Genomic DNA, 25,728 nt, shown 5'->3' with positions numbered 1-25,728 from the left:
TTATTGAGTGGAACAAATTTGCATTCCAAAGAAAAACTGTGTGCTCAACCCCAAAAAACATAAACCAGCTGTCAGTGAAGGAAAATGTGACACGCTATCACAGTAGTCAGTGAGAAAGCTGCATAGCTAGCCAGTTATTGTTTATGATAATTATTATTTTATCATTGTTTATGTACATTTTATGGAGTTTGTGTTACTTTTCATAAAGCCATTTAAGTCCTTGAATGTAATCTTGTGTTTCTTACACCAGTTGTAAAAACAAACATATGTTTTTCAAAATCAGATATCTTAATCAGACAGTGGTAAAATCAGCTTTTGGTTTTGACAGTTCTGTCTCTGATGACTGATTTTCATCAAAGCATGCCTCAGGTCTGAAATAATAATAGTGGTTGGACAAATCAGAGGAAATCTAATTCATTTGTTCATGTTGTGATGTTGCCATCCATTAAAAAAAAAGCAAACTATCATTTTTCCTCACTGATTCACATCAACCACAGCTGATGTTGTTTACTAATGCTTTAAAGGTATATTTTCACAGTTTTTTGTGTTTGTTTGGACTGATGTGGCTTACTTGTGTCAAAATAAAACGTGTGGTCTCTCATCTTTCCTCAGTCAAGTTGTGTTATTCATAATTGTTTCATTCATTAAACTAATTAGACTGTCTATGTGTTACACAGGGTCAGGAGGGTTACTTTTAAAAGGTATTCTGATACAGTCACTAATTAAAAAAATGTAGTCAGTAACATAATACATCACAATATTCAAGTAATGTAATTTGATTACTTTCTGATACTTTTAAATTGTTTAGCTTAATACAGTGTTTTATAATATAGTTTTATAGTGTTTTAAAATATTTTTTCACACCACATAAATTATAATAAGTGCTGTTTTCCTTCCAGTCCAGCAGAGGGAGACACAGACAAACAATATCCAATATACTAGGTTGTCCCACTCGCTAATCAATCACCTGCTTCAGAGCAGGACAAGACCGGAATGTATTCCTTAATAATAGGCTATATAAAATATAGATTTAAACATTGACTGATTGCGTATTAATGTGCTCGGTATAATAAATAAATAAATATAAAGTTTACTTAAACTTTATAAAGAGAAACTGAAACGTTGTTGAAAATTCTTCATGTATTCTTGCAGTTGTCTCGTTTGTCCACTTTCATTCTAGTTGTGTGTTTTGTGCATTAGCATATTAGTAAGAGTGCTTAATTTTGACAGTTTTTATCAAATTTTGTGCAACTCGTAATGATATCTATTAAAAAAAAAAACTAAAACCAAATAAAGTAGACATTCTACGTATCCGTTTCACTGTTTACAAGTGTACTTCCACCTGTCATTGTACTTCAGTTTTCCGTAATTTTTTAAAACCGCCATGTTGTTTTCATCGCGGGTATACAAAATATCTGCACGTGACGCGCGGTGTTCGCGAGACAACAGACCGAGTTAAGCTAGTTTTAAGTGACGACCTCTTAAGTGTAACATATTTCGAAGCTTATATTCAATTTAGCAAACATACTCTAAGTAAAAAGGACAAAAGAAAGTGTATTATGTTCCTGAGGTAGTGTTTTACTCTGCCACCACACAGGGAAGAGCCGAGAAGTAGTGAGGTTTGGGTGCGGACCTCTCCAAAACTGCTCCTCGGGATGTTGGCCAAGTTCTGTTCCGTGATGGTTTAATTGTTCCTTTTTTTCATGTAACCACTGAACATGTATATTCCTACTTTAGCTCGAGCTCATTCTGCGTCAGCACATCTGACAGCTCCAATGTCGAAAAAACCCTCACCGTTTCATTTCCTAAGAATCAAAAGTGAAAGTAAAGCAGGCAGAGGGTGTTGGGCGAACAACGATGGCGGGCGCGTATTCGTTTGCTCTGCTCGTCGAGCTCGAAGAAAACAACGTACCGAGACTGAAAAACAAATTAGTGAAATACTTTCAAAGTAAGAAATCAAACGGTGGCGACTGTGAAGTTGAATATGACAATGGCAGCCGGACAGCGGTGGTGCGCTTCCGCAGAGAGGAGGGTGAGTTGGCCATATAAACTAGACCGTCTAAGTTACTTTGGTCATTAAAAAACAAAAAGTAGTGTTCCCACGTTTTTATTACTTCACTGCTTTAATGAGTTTTTGTTTTTCACAGACCAGAAAAATGTTCTGGGGAAAGAGGCGCATCAGATCAGTCTGGATAAAGGCGTGTTGAAGATAACAGTCCGTTTACTGACAGATGAGACAACAACGGAGGTAAGTGAGCACAACATGTTACAATTAAAACTATATATTATTAACATTTGGTTGTAAAAAAGTGAAGAAACCATAAAAAGAAAAGATATCAGTGTTCATTCACTTCAGTCTTTATTTCCTGCCTGAAATGTGACTTGCAGTAAAACCTGACCGTGTTCAGTGACTTGCTCTGAATGAACACAAGAGAACGAGAAAAGAGAAAGTTTTGTCATGCTGTCATTTTTTTTTATACTAGTGCTGTATATCACTGTATCAGTGTTTAACATTCTAGTGTTGTGACAACCACAATATATCACATTCTGTCCTAATATTACTTGAAATAGCAATTATATTCCTCATTTGCTGGGAGTCCTTGGAACCCCCTCTTATGAACTGTAGTTCTTTATAGTGTGAGACAAGCTGTCAAAAAGAATAGAAAAGCTAGAAAGCTGTCAGTGTACAGCTTTCATCTGATTGGTAGTCATGTGCATAAATCTAGGGTGGTGCTGCATTTTGTGATTTATGGTCTGTTATCTTGGAGCATTATTGTGGAGGTTTTATTGTTTGAAGCATCAACTTCTTTACAAAGCAGCTGACATTTAGGGCAGTGTGCCATGTGAAACTGGTTACATGAGATGCCAAAGTAATTAAAAAAAGAAATGATTAAAATATTTGTATTCTTTTCATTCTATACAGGAAGCTCCAGCTGATAAACTCATCAAGAAATGTAAGTACTGATTGAGACAAATGTGGGTCATATTGAATTGATGAGTGATTGCTTCTTGGGTAGTCCTAACACACACACAAACACACACACACACACACACACACACACACACACACACACACACACACAGAGTATTTTCTGTATTAAAAGGACACTGCTCCTTAAACAAGTTTTTAGCTGGCATCCCCTCATTTGGTACAGTATGTGGATGTGATGAAGTGAATTTATTGGAAAGCCCTACTTCTGAGGCACTATCCTTACTTCTGTTGTTCTTCTGCACAATAAATACTCAAAAAATTACATTATATCTTTGCTTTTTTTGTTGTAGTTGTTTAAATCAATTTAGTTTTGCTAAGGGACTACAAAACCCCTTCAGAAACACTTCCCTTATAAGTTTTACACCGTGACATTTATACCGCGATAAATACCGTTACTGTGAAGGGATTCAATTTATACCGTGATATGAATTTTGGGTCATACTGCCCAGCCCTAATTACAAGCCTACCTGGAATTATTTTTCTTTTTAAATTATAACATCTGAGATTTAATTTAGTCTTTCTCCTGTCATCATCATTACTGAGTTTTGTTTGAATGAAAGAGGGAGAGCTTGTTTGTTCTTGTTACAGAGCGCCTGGATGATGTATTTCTGCTTTTACATCAATCCCAGTTGAGAGCGAGTACTGTGATTGGTTTCCTTCAGTGAGGAACACGGCGTGTGGCCAACTGCATTTTAGAAAAGAAAAAACAGCAACAGCTGACTTCAAAGCTATGATTAACCTAAAGGTAACAACAACCTTCCTAGAAATGTAGTGGAGTCAAAAGTACAATATTTATCTTTGAAATGTAGTGGAGTGAAAGTCAGAAGTTTCCAATACTCAAGTAATACTCAGATACTCAAAAAATGTACTTAAGTACAGTACTCAAGTAAATGTACTTTGTTACTGTCCACCACTGATAATATGTAAATCATTTTGTGCATGCAGGTTTATGTGGGTAGTAAGTTTATTTATCTCTTTTCAACACTTTTCTGTGATGATTTAAACCTCGTGGCTCACTGTACAAAAAAGTTTAAGGTGAAAACAGAAGGCATTTCTTAACCCAGAAAGTGATGTTCTTCATTAGTAGAATGTAAGATCACTACACTTTTATGAGTACAAAGGTGAAATCCTATCTGTGCATGTTGGCCAGATGTCCATAAAAATCAAAAACAAGGCAAGGCTTTATTTGTATAGTACATTTCATACTCAGGGACAGTTCAAAGTGCTTTACAGAGTAGAAGAAATACTGTGAAGGTAAAAGATTTTCAAATACAAAAGTACACACAGAAGATACAAAAGTATCAAGTGAAACATGAGGAAAGAAAGCACAACAAATACTCCCACTTTTAGACACACATTGTGAGTGAATCTATATTTTTTCCTGAATTATTTTATCTCCTGTCCGTCCTGATTCTCTCTTGACCTGATATTAGATAAAGCAGGGACTCATTAACCTGTGGCTCCAGAGCTGCATGTGGCTTTCTTGCCCCTCTCCTGTGACTTTGACAAAATTCAGTCCGTATAAGTAGTAAAAGAAGTACACTTAACCCTGTATTTACTATAATTGTACATGTACTCAAACATGCACACAGTGTTGAACATTATTTCAGTGACAGTAAATGTATCCATGAATTCATCAGGTAAATATGTAGTAAAAGCCAAGGAATTAGCTAAACCTTCAGCTAAACAGAACGTGGAGGTTGATCCAGGCAGAAAGCCTCCAAAAGTAAGTACTGCAGTTGATCACAAGTCCAGGATTAGATGTTGTATTGTGTCTGATTGAAAAAAAATACCCTCCTTATAGTACTGTCAGTCTGATTTTCATTTCTGTTTTGACTCAAGAAACAAGCCACCATCTTTACACACACCCATTCTCAAAGCACCGATTGTCTTTTTGTTTTTAATTCTTCAAAATGATTCCATATTAATGTATTGCTGTTAGGCACTAAACTCGACAGTAAAGACTTCATCATTTTTCAGACTTAAATGTTGGTTTAATGATTTCTTATTTATTTATTTTTTTGTAATTATCTTTTTATTTGACATCAATTTTGCTTACAAATATTTTACAATTTTCATAGCTCTCTTGTCCAGTTTTCCTTCTTACAGTCCTCTGCATATGTACAAGAAAAAAAACAAACAAAAACTAAAAACTTAGTTGCAGTCCTCCTGTGCTGAAACTCAATCATTAGTAGCCTATCAGTCCTTCACTTCCAAAGATGAAAATTCGAGTGAATCTCATAAACCATTCATCTTTATAACTTCAATCATGCTGTATCTCTCTCTATCTGTGTTCTCCCACATAACAACAAGTAATCCTAAAACCCTATGATCTTCTACCTTACTCTGTCAGCCATTGGGTGAACCATTTTCATACACATGCCCAACTCTTATTCCCAGGAATGGTAACGATGTACAACCAAACTGAAGGGAGCTTACATTTCTGTATTTTTCTCAATGAAAGGAGGAAAGGAGTTTGAAACATTAATGGAGTTATACAAAGTCTGCTCTCACTGGGGTTATAAATTCAATCCGTTTGTACCAAATTTGGTAGAATTGAACATAGAACAACATGGCCCAAATAAAACGTCTCTATATTCATGGGTAGATGAATTTAAATACTGTACACAATATTTTATGGATACCCTTCCAGTATGAAGGCATGCCCAGAATATGTGTGAATGGTTTGCCTCCACTGACCCACATTGTCTCCAACATATAGAACTTTTAGCATTATATTTTTCTGGGTGTGGGGTCTTAAAAAATCTTACTATGTTTTTCCAGCAGTGCTCCCTCCACTCCATAGAGTTAGTTGAGGACCACTGAAAGCTGCATATCTCCCCCCAAGCCTCCTCCGAAATCCCTACTCCTGCTTCTTTTTCCCATTTTTCCTTAATTTACAGAGTGTTTTCATTTTTGTCCAGAAATAGAGCATTGTACAGCTTAGAAATTGATTGGGAGGGAATCGAAACAAGGGCCGACTTTAAAGTCCTGAAGAACTCAGATTCTGCTTTTGAAAAATCAGCAGGTCTGCATTTCTGATTAAAATGATGGTGCAATTGGAGGTATCTGAAGAAATCCCTCTGCTCTAGGCCATGTTCATCCTGTAAATATTGGAAACTCTGTATTGTGTTTTTGTGTGTAAATGAAAGATAAGTCCTTTCTGTATCCAGGATTCAAATCTGTTGTCTCCTCTATTAGGAACAAATTCTGTATCATAAGCACACCATCTAAAGAGCCTGAGCATGTTATGAATTTCATATGATTTAATCACTTTTTGCCATATCTTCAACGTAAAATTGATCCAGGGGTTGTTCCTCTCTTCCTATTGAGCCATCAAACCTCTATATGCAATTTTGGCCTACAGAGGGAAATTTAAACTGATTTCAGATTCTAGTTCCTCCCATCTGGCTTTATATTCACTGCTGCACCAGTACAGTAAAGGGGTTAGCTGTGAGGCATAAAAATATTTTTAAACCAGGAAGTGCCACTCCTCTTCTTTCTTTTCTCAACTGTAGAATATTAAATCGAATTCTGGGTTTCTTTCCCTGCCAGATAAATCTGGAAATCCATTTATCCCACTTTCTGAATTGGTTGTCATTTATTTTCACTGGTAAAGTCCGAAAAATATATAATAGCTTTGGGAGAGTGTTCATTTTGATCCTTTAACTTAGATTTAGAAAGGGGATGAGATTCCATCGGTGCAGGTCTGATTTTATCTTCTGCGATAAGGGCCCATAATTTGCTTGTGACAATTTTGAAAGGTCTTTTGTTAGTGTTATCCCTAGGTATTTTAATGATTCAGCTCCCCAGTCAAGGTTATATTTGTCTTGCATGCTCTTTGGAGCAGTGAAGTTTAAAGTCATCACCTGTGTCTTTGATACGTTGAGCTTGTACCCTGATAGGTTTCCATAATCGGTCAACAGTGACATCAAACCTTGGAAGGATTTCTCTGGCTCCCCCAGAATAACCAAAATATCATCCGCAAAAAGCATTGCCCTCTGTTCAATCCCCTCCACCTCAACACCTATAATAGCATCACTCTGTCTCATTAATTATCCTAAGGGTTCAATAAATAAAGCAAAAAGGAGGGGAGATAATGGGCAGCCCTGCCTCATTCCCCTCTCCAAAGTAAAAGAATCGGAAAGGTCCCCGTTAAGTTTAATCCGTGCCGTAGGCTTATCATAAAGGGTCTGAATAACTTTTATAAACTTATCCTGGAAGCCGAATTTTCCCATAACCTTATATAAAAATAACCATCTAACGGAGTCAAAGGCTTTCTCTGCATCTATACCTACCATCACTGCTTTTGTCTTGTCCTTCTTTATTTGTTCTAGTATATGTAGAGTTCTTCTTGTATTGTCCAGAGTCTGTCTGTGTTGAATAAATCCTGTTTGATCTAAATGGATGAGATTAGGTAAGAGTGTTTCTAGTCTGCGGGCTAAGCTAGACGTAAACAACTTGTAATCAACGTTGAGAACACTGACAGGCCGATAGTTACCACATTCTTGTGTGTCTTTTTGCTCTTTGGGAATGACTGATATAATTGCTTCCCTCCAAGAGGGTGGAAGTTCTCCTTTCTGTAAAACCCAGTTAAACGTGTTAAGTAGTAATGGTGGTGATAGTTGTGGCTTCAAGACCTTATACCACTCTGAAGTGAAGCCATCAGAGCCTGGAGACTTACCAGCCTTCAGTTTAGAAATGGCTAAAGTCAATTCTTTTACAGTAATTGGTTGTATAAGGCTCTCGCTCTGTGAACTGCTGAGTGTGGATAATACTAATGAACTCAGAAGGTTTAATGATTTCTAATCATACATGGAATAACTTCGCTCATAAATGACTTTTGAGAGATGCAACATTGTGTTACATATTTGTTCTTGAACCAGTCTAGTTGTGCACACGTTTAGAGTAGCTTACTGTTAAACCTCAGCATTTCACATAAATACATGACATCTGCACTTTTAAACTTACTTTAATTTTTTTTTCTCACCACGTTTCACTCATGCTCCCCCTCCCCCCTCTCCTCCTCCCTCTCTGTCTCCCTCTTTCTTTTGCTCAATTGTCGTCTGTTCCAGTAGTTGGTTATATATCATATAAACATCAGTAACAGGGCCGTGCAGAGACCTTTGGAGGGGCAGGTGCTCAAAGTTAAAAGGGGGCCACTAATTTGCTCCATGGTGCTGATTCATAATCTGCCCTTTATTATTCGTCGTGCTAATAATAAAGTAAAAAATTATTAAATTATATAGAAATCATGTATTTAAATGTATTTGTGCTTTTATTCAGTTTGACTATCCGCTTTGAGCAAGACAGCAAGGTTATAAAAGTTATATATTTTATATTTATGCATATTATATTGAATTTGTGTGTATATATACACATGTTATAAACAAGTACTGATATGTTTAAATGAGAGGTTGAGAAAATCACAATTCAAATTCTTCTAGTTATTATTGTTACTGTTGTTGTATTTATACTGTAATAGTCCAACATTATGTGAATATGTCTGTACATTGCATAGTTTTAGTGAAATAACAGCCTATGCCTCATTGCCTCTAGAAACATAGGAAAAACACTGCAACTCACTTGACAGTAAAATGATACATCTCTCTAATGCACTTTGCTCATGACAAAAGAAACATATTGAAACAAAAAGAAGCCTGATATACTTTTTCCCCTCAGTACGCTGTGTGTGGTTAACTAGCGGCTATAACTTATGAGAGGTGTGTGTAGAGTCAGACACACACACACAGGATCCTCACTTCACTTCGTCAGACATCTTGCAAGAATACACCGTGCACAAATGAATGCCGCTGCAAAACCTACTCACTGGACCATCAGTTGTTTAAGTCCTCCCTCGGGTAGGAGTGCAACGGATCAAAAAACTCATGGTTCGGATCATATCACAGTTTTGAGTAACGGATCGCATCATCAAAAAAGAAAAAAGTGGTGGGATTAGGGTTAAATTATTTTAAAAATGCACTTGTCTTTGATCTTTGTCTGTCTGTAATTATCACCATAGTTATGTAATATAATAATAATGATAATAGTAATGATAATGGTAATAATATTAAAAACTTCAAACTTATACAGTGCTGTCCTATGTATATACTATACATATATTAGATCATTATACACTGTACAGTATAATTCACAACTACGCTCTGTAGTCTGGCTCAATGTCCCGCCTACAGCAGCACATCTGATTGGTTAGAAGTCATGATCAATCAATCAATCAGCAGACACACTGTGTGACAGACGGGGTGAGACAGAGCTGCACCGGTGAGCAGAGAGGAGCTGTGTAGAAGTTAAGACAGCTGATATCACCAAAGTTTCAATGAACATCACAGTTTTATGATCTGTTTCTGTGGGGATAGCAGAGTTACATCAGTGAAAAAAGTTATGGTCTGATTTCACTCAAGGCGATGTGACGGATTTTAAATCAGTCGCTCTTCACAGAGATGAGCTGCACACAGCAGCATCTGTCCTGTCTGTTCACTGTAACTCTGCATTGAGATTTTGGGTATTATAATTTATACAAAAGTAACAGTGACAGTAAAACTATGATGCTCACATGTAGTACGTGGATCACATGTGTGCCGAACCGTAGAGGGCGATCCGTACAGGACATGGGTCAACTGCGACCCTCGGGTCTTCGGTTTCTAGACTAGCAGTGACCCCTCTCTGGCAGCTTAGCAGCACTCAGCTACAGGGCACATCTGGGCACGTCAGGGCGGTGAGAGCAGTGCGGGCACATCTTTGTGGATCATGTGACCGACCGAGGGTAGATCTGAATTATTATTATTTTGTTTTATTTATTATTTTGGGCCACACAGACAGACTTTTACACACACACTTACAAAAAACAAACAAACAAAAAAACAAAAAAACAAAAAACACTTTGACAAAAGGGCACTTTGGGCATCAAGGGGCAAAGGGGCAGGTGCTCCAGCACCCTCCACCCCCACCCCCCTGCACGTGCCAGATCAGTAACATCAACATAAATGTCCACAGCCCTGCAGTGTCTTAATGTTTGAAGTTACAGTGAGGATCTATCTAAAATGCTGCTGAGTCTCTCCTCTCCCTTCTCCCAGTCCTGTCAGTGCTGACAGGCTGCACAGACTGGTAGGACTCCTAGTGGTTAATCAGCTATAAAGACATACAAAAACAGGTCAACAAATGTTGATAACTTTGCAGTTTTCTTTGACAAGGTCATAAATGTTTTGTCAGATAATGATGAACGTTCAATAACTATGTAGTAGGGATGATAATGATTATCAATGATCGATTAATTTGTTATTAACGATTTAATTGATCAAGTAAAGATCTGAAATGTAACACATTGTTTTTATGAGCACGCTCCACATGTTGTCTTATATTCACACCTTTATGTCTTCATATGTTGCATTGGCCATGTAATGCTGTCAGAGAATCTACAATATGTTGCTGTGGAATTAAAGCTTTAATTGAAGGGGAAACAAAAGCAATTAATTAATTAAATTAATTAATTAATTAGTTAATTTTACCAATGATTGATTAAGGAAAGTGCTTATAATGCTTACAACCCTAATATGTAATATTGAGTGTCACTGAAAAGTGAAATTAAATTTTCAGGCTGGCACAGCTATATTGTAAACTGTGTTCAAAACTGTCCCAAGAGGGAAACAGAAGGGTCTGTAAATTTAATCTGGCACTAACCTAAGCAACATTTTCATTTAAAAAAAGCAACTATAAAGGGCTCATTTTAATGTCACAAAAACATGACAGTTCTTATTTTCAGGTGATTTTACGCTAAAATTGAATATTATACTCCATAGTCTGCCAATAGATCACCCTAAATTTTACACATTGGTGCTTTAAGACAGGGTTCTCTGCCTTTTCGAGTCATGACCGTACAGAATGAACAGGTTTGTGTTTGTGAGCCCCCAGTCTGAGTTTCCTGTGTGACACATGAAAGCTAGAAATGAATTGACTGACCAGATGCTTCCACTCTGACTTCTTGAGGACAGAAATTAGTGTTTGTCCCTCATGTTGAAATCCTTTTAGGGCCTGACGTCACTGAGAGCTGCTTCCTGACTCTCTTTCCATGCTGCTTGACACAATATTTTATCTTATTTTATTCTTCACAACCATCTGGCAGCCCCAGGACATTATCTTATGACCCCCTTGGGGGTCCCAGGAACCACTGCTTTAGGAAAACGTGTGCAGTCACTTAACTATCATGTCTCATTTTCAGTGGATGTTTCTGTGGACCACAAACAGTCAAGGGCTGATGATCGCACACCTGCAGCCAAAGTTCAGACGGAGACGAAAGGTGGAGATGATGAGACAGCAGACGAAGAGCTCAGCTCCACTTTGGCTGTTGTAGGAAACGTTTCAGAAACGTTAAGCCAGGAGTTTCTGGAGATGCTGGTGGAGAACATTTTAAAGGATTCTGACTCTCCATCTGCCTCCCAAACCTTCACTTTGGAAGTCATTCCTGACATCTCCTCTGCTGTGGTGACTTTCCAAAGTGGAAAAGGTATTCAGTGTGTGTGTGTGTGTGTGTGTGTGTGTTAGTGGTTCCAAACATCTCAACAAATACAGACGTTTTCATTTCCAAACCATAAAGAAGTGCTTGTATAATCTCCAGCATACCTCTGATGATTTTTAGGTGTTAAGATGAAAAAACCTGCTACAAAATACATTTCAGTTTGTTTTTGCAGAATTAAATTTGTATGAGAAAACTTATTTATGACACGCCATGCACTGATAGACAGCTAATGAGTTAACCCGACCATTGCAAAGAGGCGTAACACTAAGCTGAATTACACCAATAAATTAGTTCTTGTGAGTGATTAGAAATGACTTTACTGATTCCTGCAGTTCTCAAGACCACTACTGTGCAACACAAGAACACAGAGACATCCTCACCCTGAATACTAGTAGCAAATATAAAATTCACACACATACAGGATGTGTATGCCAGAATATACACAAATTAATCAGTAATGTATTGACAGTGGAACCTGACAAACTGCTGTTATTCTTATACTTAAAAGGGACAGTTCAGTTTTTCCTCTAGACTGTAGTACTTATTTTTCCATCTGTAGTGTTTTGGTGTGAGTTGGCTAGTTTTGGAGATATTAACCATAGAGATGTCTGCCTTCTCTCCAGTATAATGGAACTAGATGACATTAGTCCTGTGATGCTCAAAGCGGTAAACTGCAATAATGTCTCTTTCCAGAGATCAAGACCTGGTGGCTCAAACTAATCCACAGACCTTGTTCTAAGCAGTGTCATGTAGGAACTACTGTCCTTCTGTAGTAGAACCTACTGGAACTATTTTCTTTCTTATAGAAAGAAAGTAGTTCCTATATGAAACTGTAATCGAAGAAGGTCTGTGGATTATCTTCAGTAACCAGGTCATGATTTCTGGGGGTTCATGCCTTTAAGAAAGAAGAGCATACACATGCTAATTTTAATTAATTTAGCCCACTGCGTATACCTAACACTGGCTATAAATCATTGGTGTTTATGTACTATGTGCGGGAAGCATGCTTCCCCCTAAGAAACAGCAATAACTTTCGTAGTTGTCCCACCAGTTCCTCTTTGTAAAGATCTTCTCAAGACTTGTGTATTTTTCTAGAAAGCCCAGAGAGATGTTAATTGTTCACAAAAGCGTGATTGTAACTACCTCAACTTTTTATCTCTCTCTCACAGAAAGGACAGATTTCATGACAACATGCCCCCGAAACAGGTTGTTCACAAAGAAGGGCCTATCAGTCCAGCCTCTTGAAGCCACAGAGCAAGTTCTAGTTGAGGATATACAGAATTTCAGTGAAGATCTCCTCCGCCTGTATTTTGAGAATGCAGGTGGGGATGTGGAAGATGTTGAGCTTAATGAAGAGGAACAGTCTGCCATCATCACCTTTAAAGACCATGAAGGTAGTACAGTTACAGTACATATTAAATATTAGTGTGTGGATATACTTGTCTAATAAACTTCAAAGAAAAAACACCTAAATGAATTCTAGACAAAGTAATATTTGATTGTAATTTCTCTCCCCATAGCTGTTCAGAAAATCATGAAGAAGAAGCATTGCATCAAACAGGAAGAGATCAGAGTTTATCCTTTTTACAAATCTTTGGGAACAGCCCTCTATGGCAAAGACAAGCCACCACTCAAACTCCCTGCTGCCATCTCTGAACCCATCGACGATGCTCTCTGGAGATACCTAAAAGACAATCAGTCAGCTGCCAAGACCATTCAAAGTCACTTGGAAAAACTCTTCTGCAACGTGAACCTCAACCAGTCTACTGTGCGGTTGAACCCTGTGTCTTCACTACTACAGCAAAAGGATGCCAAAGCTGTCATCAAAGAGTGGGGGGATAGTGTGAAGTCAGCCTTTGCACAAGCTCTGTCAAAATTCAAATCCCTGAAGCTTCAGCCTGAGTCAGAAGTATGGGAAGAGTCTGAGGTGGCGATCAGACAGATGCTACTAAATGAGAATGTGGTTTTAGTGTCTGATAAAGCCAGTGGTGTCTTATCAGTGGCAGGCCTTGTGGCTGATGTCAACAGAGTGGAGCAAGGTCTTTATGAAGTCATGAATAAGATTTGTAGAAAGGTGCAGAGGGAGAAATCAAGTGTAACCCAAGAGATCAAAGTGTCACCATCGATTTTCCACATCTTGTGTCAAGATGGTCTTCAGGACAAGCTGTTAAGTGTGTACCCAGAACTCAAAATGTCCTTCAGTAAAGATAGTCCGGATTTGATGGTAACTGGCTTAAACCATGAGATTTTGGAAGTAAGCAAAGTTATTTATAATGAAATGTTTGCATTAAAACGCCAGAATATAGAAATAGATAACTTTGTGCTTGACATGTTGAAGGATGAACAACAAGAAGAGCTGACAGATGTTCTCCTCACATCTAATGGAATAAATGCAGCATTTGACATCAATGCAAACAGGGTGCAGCTCCTTGCTGTTTCTGACAGAGATCTGAAAGATGCTGAAGACCATCTTGTAAAGCTGCTAATATCTCAATACATTGCTGCTGAAGACAGTAATGTCCTGAAGATGCCAGAGTGGAATCACCTGGTCAGTCAGTTAGAAACTGAAAACGACAAGCCATACAGGAGAATTCGAATCAACACCACTGGTCCACAAGTTGTGGTGTCTGGCTACAAGGACAGTGTCACAGCAGTTAGCAGTAAACTTGATGAGTTTTTAACGCAGAATGCTCAAGTGGAAGAAACTGTTGTTGTCCAGCCCAATGCCATAGCTGAATACATTAAAAAAGGTAACTTGATTTGTTTGAAGCACATGAACATCAAAGTGGTGGTGTCTTTCAGAAAGGAGGCGATCTGCCTAAGTGGTTCTAGGGTTGATGTTGCAAAGTGCAAGACCTTGGTTGATACGGTGATCTCTTCTGTAATCTTTGAAAGTTTAAAAGTCACTGTGCCTGGAGTGAAGAAGTCCTTCCAGAGTAAAGAAACTATGTATGTCACCTCACTCTTTAGTGAAACTGGCTGTCTGGTCCAGCTTGTTGATGAGACTAGTGATGGACAGAATGACTTGGTCCGAAGATCAGTACCAAAACCTGTATACCAGCTTCAGACATCTGATGGAGTGGAAATAGCTGTTTCCAAGGCAGATATGTGCAGCTATCCAGTGCATGCAGTAGTCAATGCTTCTAATCAGGACTTGCAACATAATGGAGGTCTTGCAGGAGCACTTCTTAATGCTGCTGGCCCTCAGCTGCAGGATGAATGTGACAAAATAATTAGTTTGAATGGACCGCTCAACCCTGGAGACTGTGTGATAACTGGGGCAGGAGGTCAGCTTTGTTGCAAAAAAGTCATCCATGCAGTGGGACCCATGTTTGATCAAGCTAAACCCCTGAAGGCTCAGGCGCAGTTGAAAAGAGCTGTTAAAGGAAGCTTAGAACTTGCTGAAAAGTATGGCTGTGTTTCTGTGGCTCTGCCTGCCATCAGCAGAAACCTTGGCTTTCCTCTTGATCTGTGTGCATCTACCATCATCAAAGCAGTCAAGGAATACTGTGATGACAAATATGATGACAACACCATAAGGAATATCCATTTTGTGAACAACGAGGATGGTGCGGTTCAGGCTATGGAAGCAGCTGTCAGACAGGTGTTTGGAAATAATGGTGTCAGTCATGCTCCACAGACTCTTCCTGTCAAAGCTGCAAAGGCTTCAACTGTGAAACATGTTGTATCTGACCCAAACTGTTTGGGTCAAGTGCAGACCAAAGAGGGCTTGGGCATCACTTTGATGAAAGGAAATATCGAGAATGCCAAGGTAATTTGGATTTTATTTTATTGTACAGATTACTTGAGTATGTAGCATTAACTATTGAGCCTATCCTCTAACTCTGGAGTATCTCCATAATTGAACGTGGTCTTAAAGGGCTTGACTGATTCTTTTCTGGCTGAGTCTTGCAGCACTGATTCTTGACTTTTCTATTATCTAAAAAAAGATGTTGTAAAATGAAGAACTGATAACATTCTGTTAACACATTCTCAGACGGAGGTGACGGTGAATACTGTGTTTGAAGATCTTGCACTGAACAGAGGGGCAGTTTCAACCGCCATCTTGCGCGTGGCTGGACCCAAACTTCAGCAGTTGGCAAGTGAACAAAGTGAAGACGTAAATGTCGGTGACATCATTGTTACTGATGGCTGCAAGCTGAAGAGCAAACAAGTCTTTCATGCAGTCACACCTCATTGGGACAATGGACAAGGCACAGCTCAAAAGGTAAAGTAGGCGTTACATCATGTATGATACAATATATGTTAAATTACTTCAAAGGTCAAAACACTTCATAAGGAATATAACTCACATCTACAGTTTGCTTCTATTACCTTTCTCTTTCTCATTCAAAACAGTTCCCTGCACATTTATCATATTGACATATTGCTTTCAGCCCCCAGTGCCGTCACAAGTCATATCTTTGTTACAGAACCTGATAAATGGATACAAGAGAAGTGCAAACTTTCAGAATCTTACACCTAGATATTAATAGCATTCATGCTTTGCCTTCCAGACCTTGAGTGGCATTTTCAAGGAATGCTTGAACAAGGCAGAGACCAGTGGTCTGACCTCCATATCTTTTCCTGCCATCGGCACTGGAAACCTGGGTTTCCCAAAAGACCTTGCAGCCTCATTGTTGTTGGATGAAATCTTAGCATTTAGCAGCAAGAAACAACCTAAACATCTGAAGAAGGTGGTGATCATACTTTACCCAGGAGATGCACCGACTATCCAGGTAAGAAAAGAAAACATACATTGCAGTACTTTAATGCAGTACCTTAATTTAATTTTAGATCTGGTTGATTGTTCCTGGAAATCAACACAGCAGCAGGGGACAATAAAGAATCTGGCTATATTGCTGCTGAGCTGGCGGTGTGCAATCTGTTGCTTGCAACAGCTCACTGATGCTGTGCTCATATATGGGTACAAAGTAGTAGGCAGTCCTTGGCCTGTCATGAAGCTTTACCTCTGTGGTAAGACTTATCGGCATTGAAATCCTGTATCTGCGGTAGACACTCCACTAGTGGATCACAGTAGTAACCTTCTGTTTCTGTTGGCATTGAAAGAAACAGAATTGGCTCTTGACTTGTTGTCCATCGTATTGTGCCAGAGGACATTTGGATAGTGCTTTTTCTCAATTTTCTCCTGAAGTGCCTTTTAAAGGTACAGTGTGTAAGATTTAGGGGTATCTATTGGTAGAGTATGGCAGAAATTGAACATAATATTCATCATTAGTGTATAAACACCTCTAAATGGGAATTGTCACCTGAATATCATGAATTAATGAATTATTGTGTTTTTGTTAAGTTAGAATGAGCTGTTTATTTACAGAGGGCGTGGGTCCTCTTCCATGGGGTCTGCCATGTTGGACCACCATGTTTCTACAGTCACCCAGAACTGACAGTCCAAACACTGGCTGCATAAACAGCCTTTCTCTTTTTTTCTTTTTTTTTTTTGCGAGATTCACAATCACTGTAGTTTCTCCTTCACTTTGCTTGAAATGGGGTGTTGAGATGAGTGGTATTTAGTTGGTTGCGATGTACAACCTCACCACTGGTTGGCACTCAGACCTACATGCTGATCTTTCACATATCTTTAGCTCAGTGGGCAGCACCAGACCGCAACAACTATAGCTGTCCCAGCTTTTGGGTCCATATGAATGAAGGCTCAAGAGGTTGCTTCTTATAAAATGTAAATGTGATCCTGTCCGAAAAAGATTCCTGTGACCGTTTCATACTAAAAGCCACCAGTTGAATACCTTCTAAGTGAACTAGCGACAGCAGGACATATTCACTTGGCATTAACAGTCACTTAATAAAGCTCTGATATAGCTGTAGGATAGTAAACAGTAAACTGTGAGGCTGTTATAAAGAGAAAAAAAATAAAAACTTTAACTTTGGATGCATCATATTCTGTAAACCCTGCGTGGGAATGGCAGACCCCACTACTAATCATTATTAATCTGCTATGATTTCATGAAAATTTTATTTATCATTCCACTGACTAATCAGCAATATCCACAAGTAAATAGCACACAACTACAGCACTTTCAGTTAAGTGTATGATTCTTCTGCTTTACTGTAACATTTATGAGTGTTTTCTTATCAGGTATTTCTGTGATTGTGTTGACAGGTTTTTAGTGATGAATTTAAGAAGAGGTTCCCCAGTACCTCTGTGCCCACACCTCCTCCTCAAAGTTCAGGTGGGCAATTTTGTTACAATATGTGTAATATGTGCCATTACAATGTAATGCTGTGTTTTAGAAACGTGTAAAGATTTAAAATAAAATTGAAATAACTGTCTCCATTATGGAGTGAATCACTGTAAATGATCTACTTAATGTGTTTCTGGGCTGCTGTTAATTCTTAATTTGTGTCTGCTGCTTCAAGGTCCCTTCTCTAAAGTTGTCTCGAGCTCAGGAATGTACGAGACCAAAGTGGGAAATGTGGCTGTGCAGGTGCTCACCGGAGACATAACCAAGGAGACCACTGATGTCATTGTCAACTCCTCCAATGACAGCTTCTCTCTTAAGTCAGGTAAATGATTTAATACTTTTCATACCTTAAATATGTCATCTACCCCTCTATGTATTTCCCTTACACATTTGTATATATTCTACACTTTACTGCTTGTTGCAGTCGTCTCAGTACTTGTGCTGTGTGCACTGACAGTCAAGTTTGATCCAATCTAAAAAAATGGTAGCCAGAACTTGAATGTTTCAATAATGCAAAATAATTATTATTTCATTTTATTTTAGAGTTAATGTAAATATTTACAAGGCAACATATTTTGGCACATGAATTCCACTTAGCATCAATACAGACACAAAAATTAGTCCTCACAGTGTGTGTCTGTGTGTGTGTGTGTGTGTGTGTGTGTGTGTGTGTGTGTGTGTGTGTGTGTGTGTGTGTGTGTGTAAAATACTTTATATTAATTTGTGTCTTCCGTTTCTCTAGGAGTATCAAAGGCCATTCTGGATGCTGCTGGTCAGGCTGTTGAAGCAGAATGCCAAACCCTCAGTAAGAAACCAAACACACTGTAACAATTTTCTTGCTTTGTAATGACATGAATAACAAATCAATTATTAAGTCTGTTCTGTAATCATAGCTCAGAATTGTTCAGAAGTGTGACCTGAATAGATACACCTATAGTTGTCAAGGTCCAGATGCATTCAGATCCACTGTCTACACCTTTAGGTGCCCAGCCCCACCCAGGCATGATAATGACCCAGCCAGGCAACCTCAAGTGTAAGAAGATCCTCCACCTCGTTGGACAGACTGACGTCACAAAAATCAACAAGGTTGTGAAAGAAGCGCTCCAGATGTGTGTGAAAAACTCACACACTTCTGTCTCATTTCCTGCTATTGGCACAGGTGAGATTCATCAGCAGAATGTGGTGTTTATTAACTGTAAAATCATGACGTTGATCCTCAAACCCGTCTCACTTCATGAGTTTGTACATAAATAAAACACCAACTCTTGAGGATTGGGACAAAACATTTTTGGTAATAATTTAGTCTTTAAGGAAATAAAATAAATAACTCTCAGATTTTTACAAAAACATGACTTTAAAATGGTTTAGTTATACCTTAAAGGGGACCTATTATACTAATTTTCAGGTCTTTGTATTTGATTTTGGACTCCTATAGAGCAGCTACACACGATCGCCCGCACAGAAAGCTTTGTAGATCTTCAGGACGCTGTGCCTCTCGCTGCATCTCTTCCTTGTACTTTCTGCATCGCGCGAAAAAACTCTGTGTAATTTACTCCACCCCCCGGCCCTCCTCCATGTACGCCTCCCACCGAGCCCACTCCGCTGTGATTGGTCACACTCCCAAGGACTTCCGATGGGCTGGCGTGCGCTGCTGAGCTCGGCTACCGGCTAATTCAGCTTCGTATTGGCCAGTGTTGACAAAACAGTCCCCTGTGAAGTGCCGTAGACAGACAAACACGGAGGTATTTTTCCTTTGCTGGCCGGGAAAAAGCAGCTGCAACAAAAAGCAACAAAGTTAACTTTCTCTCACACCCAAACAATCATTTTCTGGGGGCCATTGCTCAACATACTAACATTGTGAAATCGTTGTAGACAGCAGGGGGCTGTACTACGAAGGAAGCTCAACACAGCCAGGCTTTCTTTACATGATCTGGATCGACAAAGCCTAAAACTGCAATCAGAGATAACAGGTATCACGATGGTGGTTATCAACTCACTGTGTTAATCCAGGCTTTCGTCTTCAGACTCTGTGCGCGCTCACATAAAAGGGGTGTTTGTTGCATCATTTGACTCTTCTTCCACATGAAATGAAGCGATCGCAAGCCACTTACTTAAGTCAAAATGATCAAGTTGTTATAATTATGAGCTGTGGAAAATATACAAAATACATTACGGCAAAAAGCAACATTGTTGCTGCAAATAAAGCAGGAGAAGAAGAATGATGTCAGAAAATTACTGATGGACTAGATGTGGTCTTAATGCTGCCATTTATTCTAACATGAAAACTGCACATTAAACAATAAAACTCCATACAGCAGATTTAAACATGATGAAGTCTGTCTGACACTGTCCTATGATGACAGAGACGTGGACATCACTGAAGTTTTTGACCAAACCAACGTAAAATGAGTGTAACTGATTTAAGACTGTCTGTGATAAATGATGATGAATTTTCTAATCAGTGATCTGAGCTGCAGTATCACCAAGACAAAACAGATAACAGTAAAAAGTATTCAAAGTGTCTGTAGTTGTTTCATCATTATTTTACTGTGTGGATTATATACCATGTAAATTTAAAGTGTTAATATGATCTGGAGCAAACGGGAAAAATGACTCTGCATCACCAGAGAGAAGAGAGCCACCTTCGTGACAATGAAAATCCTGGCTTTAGACTCAACATAGCTCGCTAACACATTAATCTCATTTCATAGTTACACCCCTCAGAGCAGCGATATAACTTCCAAAGCAGAGCGGGGGAGCGGGCAGGCCTAGAGCACATGCCGGGGTATGACCATATAAGTAAGTCTGGCACGCATTGATATCAATGTTACTACACCGTTAAAAAAAGACAGTAAAACACAGCGTGCAGAGCCATCCAAAACAGCTTGCGGGGCTCACATCCAAATGAACCTCATTATTTGACGCTTTGGAATCGTTTAACACGAGTATCCGACATTGTGACAACATTTATGGGTCAGAAAAGAGGAAAAGCATAATAGTTCCCCTTAAAGGACCCCTGTCTCACTTCCTGGTTTAAAAAAGAGAATATTGCTTTTTTGAGAAATAAAAGTCCACAAAAAAGTCCACAAAAAATAAAAAATGTAATTACTAGGAGGTTGCCCCAATAGTACCATATAAGGCTGTGCTTCCCGCCCCACATGTCAAGAAGTGTTCATTCGTGAAAATAGTATGAAAGAGAAAAGAAGCACTTTATGAGTTTGGAGATTGACATTCTGCTTTCATCCATCCATAAAGATCCATAAAGGAAAATCTGTCATTTTAACAGTGTCAGCAGTGGAATTAAATTACCTTCTAAAGCAAAGAAATGGGAAAAGCGAACACAGGTAATAATAGATCATTGAATGAATGATGAGAGGCTTCATGTGTAAATTTACAGTTATAATTGGAAATGTAGTCAAACAGGATAATGTCGACATAATTATGAATTTTAAGTTGAAGTTGAAATGTCTCCAGATTAATGAAATATACATCATTAGTGAAAACCTTTGGTTTGGATACCAGCCATACCTTGCCTAGAATGAGTGTGGACCCTCTCGCGCGTGGTAATCTCTCCTGTTAAAAGTCATTGTGGCTCACCCATTATTCTGATCGCTTCGTTTCTCTCTCTTCTTAAAATCCATTTAAAGAGTAATCCAGACAGATCAAATGAAAACGCATTAAAAAGGAATAAAATGACAGTTTTCTTATTGAACTGATATACTGATCTACATGATCCATAGTGAAAACATAGATAAGGAGATATCCTGTGCCATTTGAAATAAATATAAACTGCAGACTGAAACTGTTAAAAAGATTTTAAAAGTGTCATAATCAGCTGGAATCAGTATGATACCAGTGATTTTTGTTAAAGTGAGATTATCATTTGGAAACAGTGTTAACTTTTGTAATTAAAAGGCCCATCCGAAGTTACCGTGGCTCACCCAGAATTAAAATCCTGGCCATCCATCCATCCATCCATCCATCCATCCATCCATCCATGTTCATTAATCAATTCACTCACCAAGTTCACTCTTGTACAGCCCTGCAGAGTATCTACAGTCTGACAGCCATGTTGGATCAAAGCCAGACTGACGGTGGTGACCCGTCTGCAGCTTTTTACTGCGTGCTTCAGTTGGAGGGCTGAACAGGTGTGTTTGGGTCTAGTCGTGGCGACGTTAACAGGGGCAGGAGATTGGCAAGCGCTGTGGTCGGGGCTGGGAGAGATCCTCTCATTTTGGCTAACACTGGCCGCAGAGCTACCTGTGCTCCCCGCCTCGCCACGTACGATTCGTTTAAAAAACGCTGATATTTTTGCGAACAGTTGGGGAACCTCCGGTCGTCCATTTACAATTTTTGTTTGTTTGTTGGTGTTTTTTTTACCTTAACGGTCTGAAACTGTCTCTCCTCCGCTCTCTGAGTGTGGGTGGGTGTGTCTGTACCGGTGCATCGGTGTGTGCTGTGAGAGAGGAGCGATCGCACAAATTAGAGTTAGCTTTTTATTTGATAAAAAGAACACGTTATAGGCCGTTTTAAAATATAAATTAAATAATGGAATTAAAAAAAAAATCTACAACTTGAATTTCTGTGTGGGGTCCTGTTGGGAGGGCAGGGTGCTCTGCCAAATACACTATAGGGTAAAACACTGCAATGGTCACAGTCAGGACAGTGTGTTTAATGTGTTTTTATCGTCTTTTACAGTCTGCTTATATTCAGATCATGCTTTTCTACCCTGCTGCAGACTTTGATTTTCATAAGAGTCTGTAATGTGTGCTTTAACATTTTAGGTCAAGGAAATGTACAAGCAAGGCAGGTGGCAGATGCCATGTTGGATGCAGTGATTGATGTGTCGAGCCAGAATACTTCCAGCACCCTGAAGACAGTCCGGATAGTTATTTTCCAGGCCCCCATGATAAAAGAGTTCTACAGCAGTATGCAACAAAGAGAGGCCAGTGATCCTAAAGATAAATCAGATAAATCAGATAAATCCTGGGGAAGCACAGTGTTCAAAAGCATCAAAGGTAAGTCCAGTGAAGAGAAGAAGTTTGGTCTTCATGTTCCTTATTCCATAATCAATTTTAAGGTCACGTTTTAATGTATTTGTATTTCAGCATTTTTCATTGGAAGTAATGAAAAGCCAAAGAAAGAAGAGGATTTTGTCATTGAGGCTTTGAAAGTGGAACCTGCTTGTTTCCACATCTGTGGTGAGTCACAGGCCAAAGTAGACCGAGCCAAGGACTGGATCAACGACCTGGTGTCCTCAGAGCAGCACAGCTTCTCCATTTCAGACAGCGGCATCCTCAGCCTCTCTGACACAGACCTCCAGCGCATTGCTGACATCCAGAGGATCCTGGGCGTGAGTATAAGGACTGACAGGACGAAGAACGTACCCTCAATCACCATCGAGGGGCTCAGCCAAGACGTACTCAAAGCCAGCACGGAGATCAGTGAGATGGTGAGGAAGGCGAGGGTGGAGGAGGAGCTGAAGAGGAAAGTGGATCTGGCCAGCACAATGGCAGAGTGGCAGTACCAGCAGCAGGGGTCTCAGTTTCAGAGTTTTAATCCCAAAACAAACTACGAGCTTGAGGAAGCATTGGAGAAGAATCAACCAAGAGTAAAAGTCACCATCCAGGGTCAAGACTACACAGTCCACATGCCAAATGGACCTGCCACCAATACCCAGGGACATACCCTCGAGATAAAGCGCATTGACAAAGTCAAAGGTATCTTACCTGAAACAGCTGTCATAGCCCTACTTCTACTACCTGACATTGACAGGAGGAGTGTGTCTTTATTAGAAAGCCAGAACAAAGTGCATTTAAACCAGATTTAAGTTAGATAAGTCAGTTAAGTTCTTAACAAGTTTTACAAGTTTTAGCATGCTTTTGTTGTCAACATCTTGTTATGTTAGTAGCACTAGCTATGGGATAAGCCCTAAGCGACTTACAAACTGTTTATTTAATACTACCCTAGTGTTTAGGATTTGTCTTGTTGTTTTTGTTGTGCATCTGCACTTTTACTGTTGTCCTTGTCTACGCTTGGGACAGCGAGAAACGTAATTTCGGTTCCTTGTATGTCAAGCACATGTGAAGAATTGACAAGCTGACTTTGACTTTGACTTTGAACATAGTTGAATAAATTGGAGGTGCCAGGAGTAATAAAAATGAAATGTTTTATATCCAGTAGATGACGAATTGCCTGCGACCTGGGAGACCATGCCAGCCAGCTCCACAAGTCACTCTGTGGTCATCCAGGCTGGGACACAAGAGTACACTGATGTGGAGAAACTGTTCAAGGCCTCATGTGGAAGCACCATTCTCCAGGTAGACTACATTTAACATGAACTGTATGTAATGAATAAGTCTAGCTGTCACGTCTCCATCACCATGTGTTCATCATCTAACATTTCCTTTTCCTTCCTTTTAGATTGAGAGGATCCAGAACCCCACATTGTGGAAGGGCCTGGAGATCAAAAAGCGTGAGATGGATCAGAGAAACGGTCATCAGAACAACGAGAAACGTCTCTTCCACGGCACCGCCGAAGACACTGTGGCCCATATCAACGAAAACGGCTTCAACAGGAGTTACGCAGGAAAGAACGGTGAGAAGTTTATTTTGAAACTGTGGGACACTTTGATCAGACACTTCTTTAGTCTCTATTGAAAACCTCAAAACAGTTCCAGTATAATAATAAATATATAATATAAATATAAATATATAAATAATATAAACAGAAAAATTATTTGATGCATTTGAGTTTATTATTTATCTAATTCACTTAAAAAATAGTAATAATAGCATTAGGGAAGTATAGCAACTATCTCACTAACTCAGTAACTTTCTGCTGTTATTCTATTTTCAGCCACTGCTTTTGGCAGAGGCACATATTTTGCCGTCAATGCTAATTATTCAGCCCAAGACACCTACTCCAGGCCCAATCAAAAAGGGGAGAAGCGCATGTACCTCTGTCGAGTGCTGACGGGGGATTTCACCACTGGAAATAAAGACATGATTGTACCACCGGCCAAAGGCACTGCCTCCGTTCACAAGTACGACAGCGTTGTGGACAACGTGACCAACCCCAGCTTGTTCGTAACCTTCCATGACAGCCAGGCTTATCCTGAATACTTGATTACATTCAAGTGACACAGCCATACACTGAGATAACAAAAAACAGACTTAGATTTGACACTGCCTTACAACAAACAATTCTCTGCTAATTTTCAACTGATATATGTATTATTTTGTATCTAATCAAGACATTTAGTTTAAACTTAGAATGAAGACAATAACACAATTATGTTCTGGTTTACAAGCAACCAACAATGATCAGGGTCATTTATAGATGTATTACAGGTCAGACCCACAATGTGCCTTGAAATTATCTTTGTGAATGTACTGTACAATAATCCTGCAAGCATGAATACAATGCGTTGAGTAACTGCTTCACTTTGAGCTGATGGAACGCACCTGATCTATTCCAGGAACTGAAGGATGATACAAGCTTGTCTGTTTACGTTTGTCTGAATCAGGTTAACAGTCACTTTCACTTTTGAGAAGTAACATTTAAACTTATCTGCTGCTGTTCCTGTAAACAAATAAAAGTTGATACAAGCACACTTCAATGTGTTGATTGATTTCTGTGTGATTAATGTAAAGGGAATATAAAATCATATCCTCCCATAAGTCTTTGACACATCCACAAAAACAATGAATACCTGATCCTTGTGTCTCATTACATCAGAAACAAATATACAGAAGTTGCTTAGCTTAGTCCACATTATCTAGTTGTACTGAAGGCCCAACTCACTGACCTTTTTCACTGCAGCCATTTTGCCATGAAGTAGTGTAAACACCGGTGTTACCAGTGATACTAATTAAGGCTTCATTCCATTCAGGTCAAACAGAGTCAGGATGCTGCGATTGTGCATGGTGGCTCACTGGAAAGACTTCTTTAATACAGGCTTCCCTACAATATTCCCTCACAT

General features: G+C 39.1%; 1 protein-coding gene across 2 annotated transcripts; it reads left to right on the top strand.

Moving 5' to 3' along the window:
* Positions 1 to 1,420: 1,420 nt before the first annotated feature.
* parp14rs1 (poly(ADP-ribose) polymerase family member 14-related sequence 1) lies at positions 1,421 to 25,365 on the top strand. Of its 2 annotated transcripts, XM_084724273.1 has the most exons (18): positions 1,421 to 2,032; positions 2,148 to 2,248; positions 2,924 to 2,954; positions 6,018 to 6,020; positions 11,229 to 11,513; positions 12,695 to 12,919; positions 13,046 to 15,297; positions 15,523 to 15,753; positions 16,043 to 16,264; positions 17,662 to 17,731; positions 17,919 to 18,065; positions 18,486 to 18,548; positions 18,726 to 18,902; positions 22,528 to 22,761; positions 22,852 to 23,463; positions 23,927 to 24,063; positions 24,167 to 24,341; positions 24,603 to 25,365. In XM_084724273.1, exons 1-18 carry the CDS (start codon positions 1,858 to 1,860, stop codon positions 24,884 to 24,886), a joined length of 5,424 nt encoding a protein of 1,807 aa, XP_084580399.1. In that variant the 5' UTR covers positions 1,421 to 1,857; the 3' UTR covers positions 24,887 to 25,365. The 2 variants fall into 2 exon arrangements, with proteins under 2 accessions (XP_084580399.1, XP_084580400.1); XM_084724274.1 differs by lacking the exon at positions 6,018 to 6,020 and having other exon boundaries at positions 1,423 to 2,032; positions 23,924 to 24,063.
* Positions 25,366 to 25,728: the final 363 nt, after the last annotated feature.

This window comes from Lutjanus erythropterus, chromosome 8 (assembly GCF_056507025.1).
Source record: "Lutjanus erythropterus isolate fLutEry1 chromosome 8, fLutEry1.hap2, whole genome shotgun sequence".
Taxonomy (NCBI): Eukaryota; Metazoa; Chordata; class Actinopteri; order Lutjaniformes; family Lutjanidae; genus Lutjanus; species Lutjanus erythropterus.
The sequence above is the reverse complement of the archived record's forward strand: the minus strand, read 5'-3'. Positions and strand labels throughout refer to the sequence as shown.

What these genes read in the sequence shown, in the direction of transcription:
- parp14rs1 (XM_084724273.1), top strand. Translation starts at nt 1,858, where the DNA reads ATGGCGGGCGCGTATTCGTTTGCTCTGCTCGTCGAGCTCGAAGAAAAC. An exon ending in GAGATGCACCGACTATCCAG is followed by an intron (nt 16,265 to 17,661) that starts GTAAGAAAAGAA and finishes TTGTGTTGACAG; the next exon opens with GTTTTTAGTGATGAATTTAA. An exon ending in GCGCATTGACAAAGTCAAAG is followed by an intron (nt 23,464 to 23,926) that starts GTATCTTACCTG and finishes TATATCCAGTAG; the next exon opens with ATGACGAATTGCCTGCGACC.